Source organism: Thunnus thynnus, chromosome 13 (assembly GCF_963924715.1).
Source record: "Thunnus thynnus chromosome 13, fThuThy2.1, whole genome shotgun sequence".
NCBI classification, from domain to species: Eukaryota; Metazoa; Chordata; class Actinopteri; order Scombriformes; family Scombridae; genus Thunnus; species Thunnus thynnus.
The window spans coordinates 3,928,203-3,947,090 of record NC_089529.1 but is presented as its reverse complement, the minus strand read 5'-3'; the positions used below and the strand labels follow the sequence as shown (position 1 = coordinate 3,947,090).

The 18,888-nt window shown below is 40.8% G+C and overlaps 2 protein-coding genes across 5 annotated transcripts in view; one reads left to right on the top strand and one right to left on the bottom strand.

Annotated features, from left to right (window-relative positions):
- Positions 1 to 10,776: 10,776 nt before the first annotated feature.
- ckma (creatine kinase, muscle a) lies at positions 10,777 to 14,618 on the top strand. Its single transcript, XM_067607337.1, has 8 exons — positions 10,777 to 10,935; positions 12,255 to 12,463; positions 12,612 to 12,766; positions 12,972 to 13,104; positions 13,329 to 13,500; positions 13,602 to 13,725; positions 13,821 to 14,010; positions 14,130 to 14,618. The coding sequence occupies exons 2-8, from the start codon at positions 12,271 to 12,273 to the stop codon at positions 14,306 to 14,308; spliced, it is 1,146 nt and encodes a 381-aa protein (XP_067463438.1). The 5' UTR covers positions 10,777 to 10,935; positions 12,255 to 12,270; the 3' UTR covers positions 14,309 to 14,618.
- mark4a (MAP/microtubule affinity-regulating kinase 4a) overlaps positions 14,341 to 18,888 on the bottom strand; it is a 29,328-nt gene continuing 24,780 nt past the window's right edge. For 2 of the 4 annotated variants that reach the window (XM_067607333.1, XM_067607334.1), the window contains one exon: positions 14,341 to 18,813. In XM_067607333.1, coding sequence (XP_067463434.1) covers positions 18,477 to 18,813 — 337 coding nt within the window. In that variant the 3' untranslated portion in view covers positions 14,341 to 18,476. The remainder of the gene's footprint in view (positions 18,814 to 18,888) is intronic. The other 2 variants (XM_067607335.1, XM_067607336.1) reach the window with 1 other exon arrangement.

Sequence of the window (18,888 nt, the reverse complement as noted above, 5' to 3'; positions counted from 1 at the left end):
AAAATGCAAGCTTTATTTCTTAAATATGAACGTGAATGCTTCCACATGAAACATTTGACACTTACAAACCCAAAATGCTTTGCTAATATTTATATTTAGAACATCAGCAGGCTAGCTGTGAACAATGCACAGGCCTTAAGAAGGTCTAACCCCCTCCATGATGTAGAGCACTAACAATGAAATGAATTCAGCAGGGTATCTCTGGCTGCCCCTGTTGAAATGATTCATGTGACATTATTCTGCTCACCACTATTCCTGGTGGGAAAGACTCTGTATACTCTTCTCTTCTCCTCCACAAGCCAGATACAGAACACCAGTGCTAGACCTGAGAGAGATTCAGTATTTTGCTTAGGCTGCTAACGCACAACTTGATGGAATCTGTTACTACTACACAGGCTAGTTAAATTTAGCATTGTAATCTGGCCATCCTACCCTTTAGTTTAGCATAGCAGTGGATTAGAATGATAAAGTTTTATTTGTGAAATCTGCTCAATTAAAGAGGGCTTTTTATTCGTGCAATGGGGAGGAAAAACATGTTTCAATTCTTGCTTTTTAACTACATTGTGTAATCTAAATTCAGCCACAGACACATGCGGATGGTATTTGTTTTTTTTTCTCAGTCTCTTGCTCATTCCTCCAGTGTTGCTTTTTTGTCTGTAAAACCTGCAGTAAGAGATGTTAGGTATAATGATATTTGTATTGTAAATAATTTGGGATTTTGGTTACAGTGATATTGTGATACAACTTAAAGTTTGTATTTTTCCTGGTCTTAAAGGCAGCATTACATTTTTTCTTAAGATGTCAAGATGTGCAAAATATTGTTAAACTAAACAATCCAATTCATTATCACGAACACACTAACCTATCTTTTAATTTGTTTTACAAGGACACAGAAGAATTCAAGGCAGGCCTTGACAGGCAAGTGAAGGTAACTGCCATCATCAGTGATTGGTCCACCCCAAGATCTGACCACAAGACAGCAACACTATGGTCAAGGGAATCAAATCCTGGAGGGAAGGGATATTCCATCTACTGTACTTTACTGATGGGCATAATATATCCTTATATATATGCTAATATCTGAGCTATCCCAAAAAACTTAAATGTACTTTTGAAAGTCTCAAGAACAGTATTTTCTGAAGATTCCACTTGTTTCACAGCACTATCAGATTTTATTTAGATTATGTTGTTTTGTATTTTGTTAGTGCACATATACAGCTTGCTCAGAGCAACTGGACATAGATTTTGTAACCTTGAGCTAAACGGTTTTCACTATATTGTGCAAAAACACATTGCAGTAACTTAAGAAGATTGGGGGCCATTGAAAGTTAATACTTTATGAGCTTTGTTATCACCTGCTAGATTGCAACTTTGTTACTGTAGTTTTATAAAATGATGTCGAGATATAGTACCACCAGATTTGAGCAATGACCTGGGTCTACACAGGATATGTTGTTTTTCTTTTGCTACATATGATGCATGGTTAATACATCACCTGTCTGTTTATTATGTACTGTAGATATGGAAAATCCTGGCTGGTATTCAGTGAATAATATTTTTCTTTCTGGATTGAAAAGATTATGGACAGCCTCTATCAGGCTGGTCTGACTGACTGTAAAAAACAAAACAAAAACAAAAACCTATTATTACTGACCCATTCTTGTTAGCCAGTGCTTTTCATGACACATATGTTTCTCTCATACTTTTAGATGCAGTATCACTCCGCATTAAGATTCATTACTGGAGATAGTTATGGGACACACTGTTGCCTACTATACCAAAAAAACTGGCCTGCCTGTTCCATCAGTGAGGAGGGATCAGCATTTGTTTTTATTTATTTTACAAAAAATCTCTCAGCCCTGCTTTCTTGGACTGTTGACAGCCATTGTACCCGCTCACAAACATGACTCACCCTGCAAGTACCACAAATTCATAGTTAGGAAGATCTGCTTTTTGTTACTGTGCTCCACATACTCGGAATATGCTTCAAAAAAACTTCAAGTTGACCTGATACTGTTGAGTCAATTCCAAGGTTTAATTGCTAAATTTATTGATTGTAAATCAATTTTACTTTTTAGCATTGTTAATTTTAACTTGTTTTTAATTGATATAGCCATTTATTCTTCTTTTATTGCTATTTGATTTTAGTTGTGTCTGCATTTATAGTTTGTCTGTACCCCAGCACCATTGAAAATTAGGGTTCTCCCTCAATGCATTTTCAGAGGTTTTAAATAAATAAAATTAATGAATATGTTGTTAGTGAGTAAAGCATGCCTGTGATCCACATTAGCTTGTGTTGGAAATGGGATGTCCTCATATGTGACCGCATTCAGAGCAACTTCTAGTGCACTAAAGATGACAGTGAAGGGCAGGGGCACCACACACAGTAAATACTTTATAAATGTCTCCACCTTGTGGATTCTTTATGGATGTTCAACAGTAAACTCAATTTCATATGGCATTCATAGTGTACACGCTCAGGCATACATTGGTTTGAAGGACAGAACAGATTTAGTGCATTTTACAGAAGTACAACTAATAACTGCTGTATTTTCAGAGCTTTTGTTGCAGCAGTTTTGTAGAGACAAATGCAAAAATGTACTTTTGGACATAAACAATCTTGTAGATATTGCATTCACTCAAACAGCAACAACATACTGAGGCCATGCAATTATACTGCTAGCTGATTCATTAAAACACTGCACAGAGACATTTAACTATAAAACCGTAGAGGACACAATGTTTAAAACTTATAATTCAACATTAACTGTAACGTGTCAACAGCTGCCTCATCAAAGAAATGTTGGTAAGTTAGTTCTACCTTTTGAAAATTGCCAAACTAAATAAATACAATACCCAGCAACACAAAAGCACTGGAAAGAATATTTTTCTGTAGATATAAAAATGTATCTGCAGCAGCCAGTGGCAGGTAAACATCCACGGAATACTGAAATACGTTTTATAAAATAACTAAGCTACCATTTTAGTTTTATTTTCAATTCATTAAGTGTTATTGGCATGAAATTTTAGACGTATAATTACCAAAGCAGTGCACTTAATATAGATTGTGATGACACCTTCTATTAGTGTATGTTTATATTACCGTGTATATTTATGGCTCTTAGTGTGTGTGTGTGTGTGTGTTTGTGTGTGTGTGTGTGTGCGTGGAGTCATATTACATTGAGCTTGTTCTCACTCTAAGCAAAACATGGAATGCTTTTACACAGAAACCAGTAAAGATGGCTGCAGGCTGCACAATCAGACTCAGCAGGGAAGATACTAAATGTCTGCTGATGTCTATCAGTCATGGAGACATTGACCACAGGACAGGACATGGGACATTTGTTGCATATCCTCTCTTGCCCTTTCATTTCCTGTCAGGTTTCTACTATCACTGCTGAACAAAGGCAGAAATACCAGACAAAATACTCCAAAGAAAAGCTCTAAAACATTATACATACTGTACATTTGCAGTTTTACTACACAAGACTACTCAGAATGTGACACAATATTTTCAGTGTTGTTAAGTAAGGTTTGTTGCTAAACTAATCTGGAAGCACCTTTGAAGACTCAGAATGAATATAACCTGTGTCCATTTTCTGGGATGCTGTATTGTGGATTAGTTAGTCTGATCAGCCGGCTATTGAGCCTGTCATTATAATTAATATGAAAGACATAAAATCTAATAGAAAATACTCTAAACACTATAAAGGCAGATGGATGTTGGAGGCCAGTTGAAAGCAGCAGATATAGCGTGAACTTGTGTTTTCTTATGTCATGGAGGCTAATTTATAGTTAGTTCAGCTGCTGATGACATAAGAAGGACCCAGAGCCAGGAAGGTTTATGATTGGCAGAGAGCCAGAGAAGCAACAGGGAGCAGCAGACACTGTGTCTGAAGAGTGAGCTGTACTATAGTAATCTGATTCCAATATGCATTCATATTAGAATACAAAGCAGTGGAGAATGTAATATATTTAAATTCAACAGCAAAGCTTTCAGTGTTTGTTCCATAGGCTGTACTTGAAAAGAAGAGCAGCATAAGATTATGTAACAGACATACAGTCATATGAGCTCAACTGCCAATTGTTCGACATGTGTTACTGCATAGACAGGTGTTTTTTTAAACATCATGTGCTGAAATCTTAAACTGTCTACAGTTGGACTTGGGCTCAGCAAGTGGTAGCAGAATCAATTTATACGTGTCCTGTGAGAACATTTCTTTATGGCTCAGAGTCATTAAAGTACAGCTCGAAACAAGCATACAAAAATAATCATAATTTGTTGTTGTTCATTTGAAAAAAATGAGTTTTTAATTTTGTGACTTGCTTGGGGGAAAAAAATGGACTGTTGGAAGAAACATTTCACTCACAGAAGTCTTCAGTACAGTGAAGGAGACATGCTGGTTGTGATAACTTCCACACCTGGTCATGTCCATATAGGACCATTGACAACTGTCATCTACCCTTCAGCCCCTGTGCATTGTGGGTTTTTCATACTCACCACTGTGTGTTAGGGGTGAACCCTGGCTGCCTGATAATTCATGAGTTAATCCACTTAAGTGGGGGAGAAGTTGCACAAACAGTTTTGCTCTCACAGGAAAGATGATACAAATATTAGCTTTACTCATGGTGGATGAAGAGGAATCCCCACTAATAATATAACTCCTTTAACCCCAGTTAAAGGGGCATGCCATAGATTTTACACATAGAGGTCAGTTTACTTGTTATGGAGAGAATCATTCAGCCTGTGAAAACAGTTGTATAATGTCTCATGGGAGGAGTTTTGTCAAGTCTGAGAAAATAAATAATGATGTCATCAGGGTTGTATTGAGTTGAGCTTGATACTTGAAATATTTGACAGCAACTTGCATTACACACTGGGTAGTATGAAAGATGAGGGCAGTGAAGGTCTAATGAAAGATGGTATTGAGGTTGCATTATGGGTAATCTGTCTCACAAGTCCCTCAAATTTATGGTAGTGCAATACTAAATTGCTGGAATACACCTTTAAGGGAATACACCTTTTAGAAACCCTGATTATCACTTTAACCAAACCATCCGTTCACTGCAGAATCACTGAATTAGACAATAAATAAATCAGTGTGAAAACAACCTTGTGTAACTCAAACTGGGGACAAACACATAAAGGTGACAATATATATATATACATGTACATATTTTTCCGCCGGGATCGTGGCACTGAGCCAGGTGCAGACACGTTACATTGCACAGTACAGCATGTCATTTGCGGTCACATCACATGTGTGATGATCCATGGTTACATACTGTACTCACAGCCTCTGGAATGCCGCCCCTTTATTCATTCAGTTGCACTGATACATATTTGGTATGCTTAAATACACCGTTTTCAACTGGAGCACATTGTGTTCATGTGTTTTGGCCCAGTTAATTCTATTGAGAGGGCCATACTGATTTGCTTAGCAACAGCACTTGTTTGATTCACTTTTTAATACTGGACGAGGAGGAGGAAAAACACCAGATCTCTGATCTCACCTTACCCACCATTTTCTTCACAGAATTAAGTTTACTAGTGATTTCAGTGTGATGCAAAGCATGAAAATATATATTCATAGTACACATTATGATAAATTGTGAGAAAATAATGTATTTTTTCAGCTTTTTATGAGTAAAAATAGTACTGGTTTTGGCTGAGTTGCTGAAAAATAAGTTCATACTTTGTCCTCCTTACCTTGTAGCACAACATCTCTGCACATGACCTTATTAGTTACATGTGCAGCTGATAGTATTTTTGTCAAGGTCTAGTAAATGGGATCCCCCTTTTTATGAGGATTTAGCCAAAGCTAGGAGATGTCTGGTCAAGTCTGACAAGGTAGAGATAGATAGGGGACTGACTCGATGAAATTGAATCCTGGGGTCCTGGGTGGGCGGGAGCTCCTGTTTGACAGGGTGCAGATGGAACAGCAAGCCTGGTATAATTATAGCTTCCCCCTTACCATACTATGTACACATGACCATGGTGGCATTAGTTTCAATGGAGTAAGACCAACCACCAACAATCCAACAAGTACTGCGACAAGTACGCCACCCCACGCCTGCAAAAGAAAGTTCAGCTTGCATAATATCCAGACCCCCATTAACCATTTGCATGATCATCATTCAAAATTCTTTCTCTTTGAAGCCCAAATGGTGGTTCTTTAGGGCTGTCAGTCAGTGTTTTTAAGGTTTCATCAGTCAGCAGCTAAAACGTATTCTTTCATTTGTACTCAAGCACATAAACACTTTTTTAAAAACAAATGTATTTCCTTAAATTGTATGTATTGTATATGATCGGCATCTCCCAGGTAGTTCACTACAGACAGGTGTTAAATTTTATGTGGGAGAGAAGCTTTAAAAATAGTCTCCCATAGAGGTGTTATTTATAGAGGCTTACTACGTCAATGTATTTGGTTGCCAGGCATATAATGTTACTTTTGCAATCATGTTTCATTGAAATGGTTTCATAATAAAGAAAGTGCTTACACGCATCGCTACTCTTGGCACACATATTGAAATTGTCCATTTCAGTCATGACTAATGCAAAATAACTTTTTTCTCACCTAATACTCAGAGTGTAACATTGGACACAGCTGCAGCTTGACACTGTGCTATTCTAACACGGGTCAGTGCAGTTGCCATGGATTCCTTTCCAGGGGTCGAGCTGTATATGTTTCAAGAAAGTGTCCTGCAAGGCTACGAACTAATGCTCACTTCCTCTGACACATTCTGTGGGATAAGACGACAGAAATTGCTCAAGTTAAACACTCTAAGGTTTTAGAAAAATACCATCTATGTAATGACACTGTGCACACTGTAATCACATCACTCCACTATCCCCAAACATCTGATCGCCCAAAGCTATCTTAAAACTCTCGCACCTTCAGTTTTCTCATAAGAATATTAGAAAGCTGCCCTCAGCTGACACATGTCCAAGCTGTAATAGATGAATATTTCTGTGGTCTGGTGGGAGTTTCAGCATCCTGTGAAGCTTGTGGAACTCTGTGACCAACATTAGCAGAAAGCACATGCATCATTTCACCGCCCTGTTGCATAACTGTTCTAGACTGGTATTATTCAGTTGCTATGGGTAAAATGTCAGCAGCCAGCCGCTGCATCTAGTGTCTCATTTTCAGGTGATACTACTTCTTTCTCTCTCAGCCTCAGCTAATCTCACTGAAGATTAAAAGTTAGCCAAACCTACTGTTAGTCTTACTTATGCACAATATATACCAGAAAACTAAAATGTTTTGAGTCTCTTACCATGCAAACACCAGACATCTACAATATGCTTTAGCAATATACGCATTAAGACAAAACAAGTGTTGTATGCTGCATGAGGAAAAGAGAAAGAGTGGTGCACAAAGTGATAGCAGAAACATGCACAGAGACTAATTTGGTAGCCTCCTACTTGAGGGAGGACAGGCAGCAGACAGCTGTGTAACAAGAGATGGGGTTTCAATTCAACGCAAGGGCACTGTGACCAGCTGACACTCTATTCGCCTACATCTCTGGACACTGGCAGTGTTATACGTGCTAGTTGTTCAGAGGGGGGGTTATGATATGAGGGACTGGAGGGAGCAGGTGTGAGTTAGTCAGCTGCCAGTCGAGGTGGGTTGGGGCATCCCACAGACAGGGCAGCTTGCTGGGATGCCCCCATTTTGGGTGCCTGGGGTAACTTTCCTATGGATCCCCACTTGAATTGTTGAAGCAACCTTTAGTATTTCAGCTCAACACAGCTTTCTTCTTGCATTACGGCAGCACTAGTAATGTACAAACATGCCCAACTATCTCTCTATCAGTGTAGATACATTTTGCTTTAATGTGTTAATTACATTTAAACTCTAATTTGGGTGCAAGACAAATAGTGTGTGTCCTGACACAGGTGGCCTCACTGTGAATTAAACCTGAGTCAAAGAGCAGCCCCATTACCTTCTCTGACAGAGAAAGCAGGCAGTTCTGATTAGATTATTAAAGGGCCAATCTGTAGGGTTTTTTTACCATAAAAATCTATTATACTGTATTCAGATTTATTATTAGAAAGTTATTCTTAATGCTTGAAATATGCATTTTTTTAAAAAACAAACAAACAAACATAGATGTGTTAATGTATTTTCTTGCACTGTTTACAAACATTACTTATGTAAACAAAGCATTATTATGATCAGAAAACATTCATATCCAAGATTTTCGTTGTGTTCCCATTATCATAAAACCTGACAGTGATAAGTTCCAAATCTGGGTTTTGAATTTTGGTAGTGGGGTGACACTTCATTGCACGGAGTGAAATATTTTTTCAATTATTTTAGGCAAAACTGTACCAAAACAATTAAACAGCTGCGGAATATTAGAATTGATTAAATGGTGCAAGACATTTGGGAGAATACAGTATCAAAGAAGCGATGGGAGCTAATGAAGCTGATGTCGACATAGTATCATTTTTCACTCTCAACATTAAACGCACCAGTCGGTATTCTCATCGAAGATTCGATGTCCGATAATTAGCACATCAATTAGAGTCAGACTGAGTGATGGTTGTTTTGACGTAGTTTCCTTTAAGACTCAGTGGGGATGAACACAGTAACAATATCTGCACAGTCTAATGCAATTCAATGCAAAAGCCCTACAAAACATGTTATATTTATGAAGCTTTTGCTCATTTATGAGCCTGTGTCAGAAAGGTGTGGAATCATCTCTGTGGTGTTTGTTTGATGGCATAAGAGAGGGTTGCCCCTCTTTGGTGTAGGAATGGGAAATTGGGGAAGTTCCATGTTTGGAAATAGGCTGTATTTATTCCCTTATTTATAATAAATAATACTATAATAAAACATTTATTTCTACCACACATTTCATTCATAGTAAAACTCAAAGTGCTACAGTATTAATAACATAGAACACACAACATAAATAAAATAGTAATAAGAGTTAAGATGAAAAAGCCTTCCTGAATGGAAAGATTTTTATGCCTTTTTTTAAAAAAGAGTCTAGAGTCTGTGCTGCCCTCAGTTGGTTAGGAAGGCTGTTCCACAAGCGTGGTGCAGCAGAGGTGAAGGCTTGATCGCCCATGGTGGGAGCTTAGTACTGGGGGCCCCATGGTGCAGAGTAGCAGGACTTTGTAGTCAAACCGGAAGGAGACAGGAAGCCAGTGCAATGAAAACAGAGTTGGTGTTATATGTTCGTGTTTTTGCAGTCTCATCAGGATCCTGGCAGCGCTGTTCTGAATGTACTGGAGCTTCTGGATGCTCCTGCCAGGGATCCCTGTGAAGAGTGCATTGCAGTCCTGAGGAGATAAAGGCATGGACAAGTTTCTCTGCATCTGACAGGGTTGGAGAGGGGCGGAGATGTTTTTGAGATGGTAGAAAGAGGTTTTGCATAGATGTCTTATATGGTCAACAAAAGTCAGTTGAGGGTCAAACCTAACTCCCAGATTAGTGACTGAGGAGGGAAGGGGGATGTCCTGGCCATCAAAGGTGAGATGAGGTATGGGGGATGGAGAAAGGGATCCCAGTAGAGCATGTAGGAAACACTTTATGTTGAATAATTCAACAATCTACAAATCCCAGTAGAGAAGGTAGGAAGCACTTTACGTTGAATAATCCAAAAATCCATAAATCCCAGTACAGAAGATAGGCACTACTTTACTTTAGTTAATCCAAAGTCCACCAGTTCGATAGAGTGTTTTCCAATTCAGGGAGCGGTCAAAACAAGCAGACAGAAAATGGAAAAACATAAAAAGCTCAAGCTAAATAAAGGAAGGCCACGTTAATCACCCAAGCAGTGAAGTTCACAGTCAGTTGTCTATTTAGCAAAGAGGAGTGGCAGCCAGTATGTGCCAGCGTTCCTACGTAATGCAGAGTAGCCTCTCTCCCACCCCAACACAAGCACCAAAACAAATCTTGTACTTGTAGTTGCTGTGGTGAATAAGATATATTATATATATTACATATATACAGTATATTACATTCTACATGTTATATTACTCACATTATATTTCTCATTCCATTCTGCTTTTATCGGAACCTAAAAATGGGAATGATGTATGTTTTGGAAATAGGCTGTATTTTTTTCTAATTTACAGTACCAATATTATATTTCAAAATAAACATTTAAATTCATTATACAAACAGCACCCATTTTATTTTAGTTTTATAAGAACCTAAAAATTAATCAGAGTGATCTCCTGAAAAGCAACTGACAATTTACCCTGATAAGCTGCTGTTGTTGAATATCCATGCTTTCCATAGGGCAAAACAGAACTGCTTTGGGGCCATTACTCATCATCAAGGAGGTATCCATCAAATGTGAACCAGTTGAGATTAGCACACTCAGTACTCCCTCTATCCAGAAAGCAGTCAGATAAGACTCTGATCAGGTGGATAAAATGTTTCTTTGGGCAGCATTTATACATGACAGCTGTTTGATGACTGAAAAAAATACTAACCCTTTACAACCTTCACGCTTGACACAAGGACCACTGACTCCATGGCATGCTTGGCAAAAGTCGAGCCTCAGCCTTTTTCAGTTGCTTCAACTCCCCCGAACACTACTACACCTCAACCCTTGTGATGCCCCACCCCCTCCCCTCTAAGATACTCCCACCATCCACTGGTGCTATGTATGGGCCAAGTGTGGGTAAGGGATGGTGAGGGGCGTGTGTGAGGGGGGCTGAGGGTACAGCTGCAGCGACTTGGATGACTGAGATGTAAATGCCTCCCTTTCAAAAACCGTTCAGAGTATCAGTACATAGGCTCTGGCCAATTAGGGCGCAGCAGGCACTAAAATGGCCAAGCCAATGGCTGAGTGTCTGCACAGTATATAAGCAGGGAGCAAAGACCTCCAGACTTGGGTGACCCCTATTTCGGCTGTGGTGAACAGATCTGATCCCAAGGACTGTTATCTCTGTACTTGTCTGGTGTGCAGGTAAAGAAATATCACACAGATTATTAGGATTGCAGAGTTTAAAGGAGGAGGAGCAGATAATTGGAGACGCGTGGATTCAGAGAAAATGGCAAATGGCAAAATAATTATATTGCCTGCTTTTTATCTTCTGGAGGAAGAATTTTGGAGTCAATATCCATTATGAAATCAAAGGATAAATGCACAACAGTTGCTGGGATGTTTGAATCCATATGATGCCTTTCAGGAAAAAAAGAGACTTACTGGGTATCAGAGGTCATTGCATTTTGTCAGATTATTCTCAGTTAAATGAAAAATATGCATGAGCGTGATGTTTATGCACAGCAGTAGCTGCACTGCTGTGGCATTGTTAACTTGTTTGGTTCTCCCATTTGGACGCTGATTTATGTGAACAGGTGCTTCACGGTTTGAGCCATGTAAGAGAGACTGCCTGAAGGTCCTGTAATTGATTTTATCTGTTTAAGAGTTACACTTTTAACATGGCTTTTTTAGCTTTAAGTTAAAAAGACAGTTGTTCTTTGCAATGTGATTACAACATCAAAGATGTTAATTTCATAAACAAGTATGGCCACTGGCAAAATGTTAAACTGCAGTCACTACAGATCACATTTCATGTGACGTAGTAAGTGCGTCATTGCACGCATCAGTTTTCTATTATGCGTGTGATCAGACGATCAAAGCAATAGGAAACAAATTACAAAAAGGCAACATGAATATGTTTATAGATAATTTGGAGTAAATGGATCTTTTTGGACTGTGGTGGAATGGACTGGAGGGAGGCGTGGCTGCATCTTCTCAGGAGTTCAGCATAGTGACAACTTAAAGTGATGTACTAAGTGTTTGATCCTGTGTGGTGAGCCATGATACAAGTGTGATACAAAGAAGGCGCTGAGTATTTTCAGAGGGAATATGTATGTATAACATGATTAGCAAAGACTTGTTCATGTGTATTTATGTGTTAACATGCAAGATGGGGAGCTGCAGCTGTGATTGTGTCAACATAAAATCTCAATGCTACTCGTATATGCTAAGAACATTTTAAAGAAAGGGTATACAGGCAGATCTACTGATGCTAAAAATACCCATCCAACACTCACTCCTCCCCCTCTTCTATTTCAACTGGACATTTGATCCGTTGGAAACTGAGTGACACTTGTCACCAGAATTCCTCTGCCAACACTTAAACTCTCTGCAGCTGTCTTGCAGAATATCCCATATCTCTGAATGCCGAGCATTTTTCCTGGATCTTCAGATCACCATGTTTTTAGATCATTTTGAGCCTCCGTTGAAGTTTCTCATCATGTGTTTACTTCTCTTTGCAGTGTTAGAAAAGCAATCATGCCTTTCGGAAACACCCACAACAACTTCAAACTCAACTACAAAGTTGAGGAGGAGTTCCCCGACCTGTCCAAGCACAACAACCATATGGCCAAGGTCCTGACCAAGGAGATCTATGGCAAGTTGAGGGACAAGCAGACACCCAGTGGCTACACCCTGGATGATGTCATCCAGACTGGTGTTGACAACCCCGGTAAGACACAATTTAGACAAAACTTCCTTTCCATCAATCATATAATCACCAAATTAAATATGCATTATAAGCTTGCCTCACTCCGGACAGAAGCTATCATCCCTCCTGTCTTCTAACTTACACTCTTCTAATCTCCTTTAATCTTCAGGTCACCCCTTCATCATGACTGTTGGCTGTGTCGCTGGTGATGAGGAGTCCTATGAGGTCTTCAAGGATCTGCTGGACCCCGTCATCTCAGACCGTCATGGTGGATACAAGCCCACTGACAAGCACAAGACCGACCTGAACTTCGAGAACCTGAAGGTGCAGTAACCCCATTGAAGCAAAGACCCTAACCTACTTAGAAAACTCTGAAATTAACAAGTCGATCATGTGCCTTTGACTTTAAAGACTTACATAGACTTGCAGATGTTTAACCAAATACACCTGCACACCTTCAACTAGAGAAAACTAAATAATCAGATGATGATGCTATGTTTGTGATCTCTTGTTATGTCTTTGTTATTAGGGTGGTGACGACCTGGACCCCAACTATGTTCTGTCCAGCCGTGTCCGTACTGGCCGCAGCATCAAGGGATTCACCCTGCCCCCCCACAACAGCCGTGGCGAGCGCAGACTTATTGAGAAGCTGTCCGTTGAGGGTAAGATATCAATAGTTTGAGTAAATCAGTATGCAAGACAGTGGGGCAGTGAGCCTGGGCCTAAACAATAGGCCGCTCACAAGCATTAGTAAGAAAGTGTAAGTGATTAGAAAGTGTCATTGACGGATTAGAGGTAAAATATACTTTGATGCCCAACAAGGAAAGCTGATATCTACTTTTGTGAAAGAACATGCAATCTCCTAACTGTACATGCATTTCTCCAGCTCTGACCAGCCTGGATGGCGAGTTCAAGGGAAAGTACTACCCCCTGAAGTCCATGACTGATGCTGAGCAGGAGCAGCTGATCGCTGATCACTTCCTGTTTGACAAGCCCGTCTCCCCCCTGCTGACCTGCGCCGGTATGGCCCGTGACTGGCCCGACGCCAGAGGCATCTGGTGAGTATGACCTATCACTGTCAGCAGAAGCCAGCTGTGAAAACACCTCACCATTTTCTCACTAAGCCTCTGTTTTATCCTCTGCATTTATCTCTTACCAGGCACAACGACAACAAGACCTTCTTGGTCTGGGTGAACGAGGAGGATCACCTGCGTGTCATCTCAATGCAGAAGGGTGGCAACATGAGGGAGGTCTTCAGGCGTTTCTGCGTCGGCCTGCAGAAGGTACACAATGATAGCTGGTCAAAACAAGCCCTGACTGAGCTCAGTGAAAACAGTGTGGATGTTTTCTCTGACTCTCCTCCTTCTTTACCCACCAGATTGAGGCTATCTTCAAGAAGCACAACCACGGATTCATGTGGAACGAGCATCTCGGCTACGTCCTGACCTGCCCCTCCAACCTGGGTACCGGCCTGCGTGGTGGCGTCCACGTCAAGCTGCCCAAGCTGAGCACACACCCCAAGTTCGAGGAGATCCTCACCAGGCTGCGTCTGCAGAAGCGTGGCACAGGTATGCACATATACACCCTTTAGATTGTACTCCTGCCGGTCAGATTCAGCAGACTCACAGCATTCTGCATTGTGAAGTGTTATCTGTACCTGATCCCTTGTTCTTCCTCCTCTTTAAAGGTGGTGTGGACACTGCCTCCGTCGGTGGTGTGTTTGACATCTCCAACGCTGACCGTTTGGGCTCCTCTGAGGTGTACCAGGTCCAGCTGGTGGTTGATGGTGTCAAGCTCATGGTGGAGATGGAGAAGAAGCTGGAGAAGGGAGAGGCCATCGACAGCATGATCCCCGCCCAGAAGTAAAAAGGGACAATCTTACCTTTTTCTCAAGACCATTCATGTGCAATCGAGCCAGCTGACGGGCATGCAGAGTAAACAGCTGCTCACCTAGAGACTCTTGACTCTGCTCACCTCTTTTTCTTCCTTCCAGCTTTTTTTCCCTCTGTCCTTTTTTTTCATGTTCTCCCGTGTTGGTTGGTAACATCCTGGGATCAGCCTGCACTGAGCTGGGCTTGCCTAGCAAAAGTGGCATCACCTACTTTTTGTTATAAAAAGTAATGATTATTGAAGTTGTTCATACTGCTCAATAAAAAAGTGGCCCATGAAACAAGAACATGAATCATTTTGGTCTTTTGTGCTGCAGCATGGGATACATTACAAATGTACAATTAGTTTCAGAACTTATGAGTATATCTTCACATATTAATACTAGCTTGTCATATGATCAAAAGTTATTTCGAAATATTCAAATTTAGATACCTTGTGTACCATAACTATGAAAACAAGACACCAAAGTGAAGGAAAAAATGCCAACATCAGTGAATTTTATTAATCTTCAGCTCCATGTTCTCCTTATATACCACAACCACTCAAGCTCAGTTTACAGTTTGTTTCTGAGGGGAGGAATTAAACAGTAGAGTAGTGTAAAATTACTCATACAGGTCAAACTGTGTATGTTCTTCAGTCTCATTAAGTTGCTTTTGCATAAAACATCAACTGTTTCCAAAGTCCACTTTGAAACGACAGTGCATGTTAAATACTGAGCCCCTGGAATTGTAATACTGTACCATCCACCATCTAAACCACACCAGCGACACATTGTCTCTGAGCAGGTATAACAAGCATTTACTCAACACTCAGGTCAACAAAACTCTTTTCAAGAATTTTTCACAGTAGATTCCACCTAAAAGCAAAGTTCATCCATCTTATACTAAGAGTGAGTTGTTTTACACGAAGTTATTTGCTTTTTAGCCCATTTCACTTCAATTATTTCCACTGAAATGCTCTGCAAACAACCTGATTTCATATTTGCGATCAGGAGACAGTGACAGTAACGTTTCTATGGCTTGAATGCAACCCAGGGCTTTCAACATGTCAGGGACCTCTAAGGATCTTGTGTCAATTTAAGTTTAAATGGCAATGCAGTTAATAAACTGCACAATTTACTCCCAATGTAAGTTCTGATCTAAAACTGACCATTTTTCTTACATACTGTACGTTTGTGATACATTTCATGGCATATCTAAATACTTTGAAGAACCCAGAAGCTGCCCTGAATGTACTGAACCTATCTTCTGGCAAACAAGGTGGAGTGAAGTCACTGTATTTCACCAAGCCTTCCTGTTTGTTTTTGTGAAAGGGGGAAGAACCTGGCGCCACATCTAGCACCATTTGTCTGTATCAATTCATGTCTAAAAACTGACCGTGTCTGCTATTCACAAAGCTTCCAGTCCTAGGTGTGCATCATATTTCATTTTTTCCCCTAAAACCCAAACTCTGAAGTCATGCAGGATTGCAGGTTGGTTTTGTTCCCCATTGTCACTGACAGAAACTGCTTTAAACTAGAATTACTTCCCTTGCTCTAGCTATAAATAAACCTTGAGCTCTAAGATATATACTATATTCATATATTTTATATACAGCCACCAACTGACTGATATAAATCCTGTTTTTTTAATGATATTATTCTAAAAAATAAATAAAGTACCTGTGCAAATATCCACAAATTGAAGTGTTTCACATTTAAGACATTGGCGCCCTCCAGTGGCTAGTTCTGGGTATTACCTATACAGGTACACTGGAAGGAGCTGATTCAAGTCAAAGCAAAGTGCATTGAGGTCTATATTACCTAATGCTAATATACACCACAATGAGAAAGGTCCAAGGGACAGGACAATGACAGATTCCTGGTGTCCATATTGGTGTCTGCTTCTCACCCCAAAGGAGGAGGACAAGTCAAACCCAGTCTCCTCTGTTGGGCTCTATGAAGCAGCACACACCAAACAGGACTGAGAAGATGTCATACATGGGTCTACAACGTGAGAGTGTGGATGATGGCTGAGTGTTTCCCTGCGCAACGAGAAAACAGGGTCTCAAACGAAGGGTCAAGGAAAGCCAAAAGCTCTTCGTGACGATAGAAAAAGTTAGTGGTACATACGAAGGTGGTGGACAGCGAAGGTTGGCGTCCCTTTTAAATGTAGGGAGTTGGGGAGTTTCTGATGGGTGGGAAAGGAAATGGGGGTGTGGGGTATCAGGGGAGTGGGTGTTGGTTTTGGGTCACCATGAGCAAAGCCACAACTGAGAGATAGTATTAACAGTAAATCAGCAGCCAAACAACATGATCTCTGTAGCCTACGTAAATATCACAGTACGTTATTCACTAAAAACAGGGAAGGAGAATAGAAAGCTTTCTCAGTTTTTTCTGTCTCTCTCTTTTTTATCTTTTTTTTTTTACATTAAATATGTACTGTATGAAGGCGCTGGGGGTAGTTCACTTTAAAGGCAACTGGACTAACAAGAAGAAAACACTGTCCACACTGCCTTCATCGTGCCTTTCCAGAACACTCCCCCCTGATCCCCAACAGCCCATAGTCATCAATAATGGACAGACAAGTTAATATACTGTGCCACAAGAAGAAGAAGAGGGTGGACATTTGTGAGTGTATGTTTCTCTTTCTCTGTGTGTGTTTGTGTGTGTGTGTGTGTGTGTGTGTGTGTATGTGTGTGTAAAGGTGAGTGTGTAATCTGAGAGGTTTTGCTGCTTGGCTGATCCACTTTTGGTGTTTCCCATCGACATACTGAGATGATGACTGAGGTGAGATCACATGGTGCAGAACAGAACCGAAGAACTGCATTGCACTGAAAATCAACCAGACTTGTGTTATTTTGTGGTGGGACAACTGACCGCTTTCAAGGGCAAGGTTTGAAAGATTTGAATGATTGAGGGCTTTGAGTTGGAACATTTCTTCTATGTATGTGTCACTGCTGCCATGTCTTCAGTACAATGCTTTTGAAGAAAAGGTAAAGGGATGAAACGAGGTGGGAGGTTGGAAAATCCAAACAGTTTGAACAAGTTTTACTGACGATGACCTGTGCTGACAGACAATAAATCCAGCCAACCAAAGAGCAGAGAGATTTTCTCTGAAAGGTTATCTGCTGTGTGCATGTGAAGGCCTTCTTAAGTCCATTTCATCCTGTTGCAGAGCCAGCATAACTTACATAATGACAACAATCATATGAAAGTTATACCACCTTATAATATTTCACTAAATCAACTGTATTAATTTAATTTTGATATCGGTGCTGCAAAAATATAAAATGGAGCATGACTTACTGCACCATATCATCTTTTTTGTGTGCATGAAAATTGAGCTAACTAAGGGGCTTGTTTCTCAAAAAAACATCTACATTTTTTTATTTCTGCTCATCCCATGCAGAGAAATGTGAAAAAAATGTGATTGAGAGTCACCAGTTCATGAAGCTGAAACTCATTAGTGTCAGAGTCAGCCTCTGATTGGCTGTTTCAAATGTCTGTCAACCCAGCTCCCACTGACCTTAATCCAGTGCTGTCGTCACTGCTGTATGTACACAAATCAAAGCAATGCAGCCCTCAGCGGCTGCTTGTTGGACCATCTCCACGTTTGTGCATGTTATTGTCCCAAGGTGATGAAAAGTCAGCAGATAATCATGTCATTGGTAAGGAAGAAAAAACATGAATGGTGTACATAAAGGTGACATATCAAAGAACATTTTTTTTAAAAAAGGACTGGCTGGTCAATGATGACCAATACACAAGAGATGAATTTTCTCTGTAGTGGTGAAAGTGACAGTGGGTAAAAACAATGATCAGAGCAATAAATAACAAAATAAAGAGTCATTATGGCTAGAGTAGCAATAAAAAATATTCAACTAGATTCCGTCTGATCCAGGTCCAGTGGGTGCAGTCGCACAGTGAAGAAGTTGGCTGAGCTGGGTGGGGTGATTGGGTGGAGGGGGGGTGGGGTGCCTCAGTCTGTGTGTCTTTACGGGTCAGGTGTGTGTGTATCTGTGTGTGTGTATGGGGGGAGGGTAGTCATGAAAGAGACAGAAGGAGAAGTCTTTTCTCTCGGGTCCAGCCCCTCGCCTCTTCTCACATACACATACACACTCACTCACACAAAAACACACACTCATACACAAGCACACCCTCCGTTCAAAGTTCGAGGTCCTTGGAGATTTGGGTGGCAATGTCCCGAAAAGCTAGTGGTGCCCCCCAGAGTCGCGTGTAGCGCACCCCGTTAGAAGTCTCGGAGGCGCCCGTGGATAGATGGCACACCTCGGCCTCAAAAGCCACGCGGCCCCCTGCCACGCCATGGGTGCAGGAGAGCAGAAAGGGGCCGGCATGGTGGACCTGGCAGCCACATCCAAGCGCCGCCTCCCGCAGAGCCAGTACCACCTCCGCAGGGTCCCGCCGCCCACCGCCTCTCAGATCCCAGCCACGTCCGACGGCCCGGGGCTCGGACGCTTTTTGATACCCAGGTAGATGGCAACTAGGGAGATGTGAAAAAAAATCAGATACATGCTCAGACCTTGCAATAACATTAGAAATCAGAAATGATCTATCA

What these genes read in the sequence shown, in the direction of transcription:
- ckma (XM_067607337.1), top strand. Translation starts at nt 12,271, where the DNA reads ATGCCTTTCGGAAACACCCACAACAACTTCAAACTCAACTACAAAGTT. An exon ending in CCCGACGCCAGAGGCATCTG is followed by an intron (nt 13,501 to 13,601) that starts GTGAGTATGACC and finishes ATCTCTTACCAG; the next exon opens with GCACAACGACAACAAGACCT. An exon ending in TCTGCAGAAGCGTGGCACAG is followed by an intron (nt 14,011 to 14,129) that starts GTATGCACATAT and finishes TCCTCTTTAAAG; the next exon opens with GTGGTGTGGACACTGCCTCC.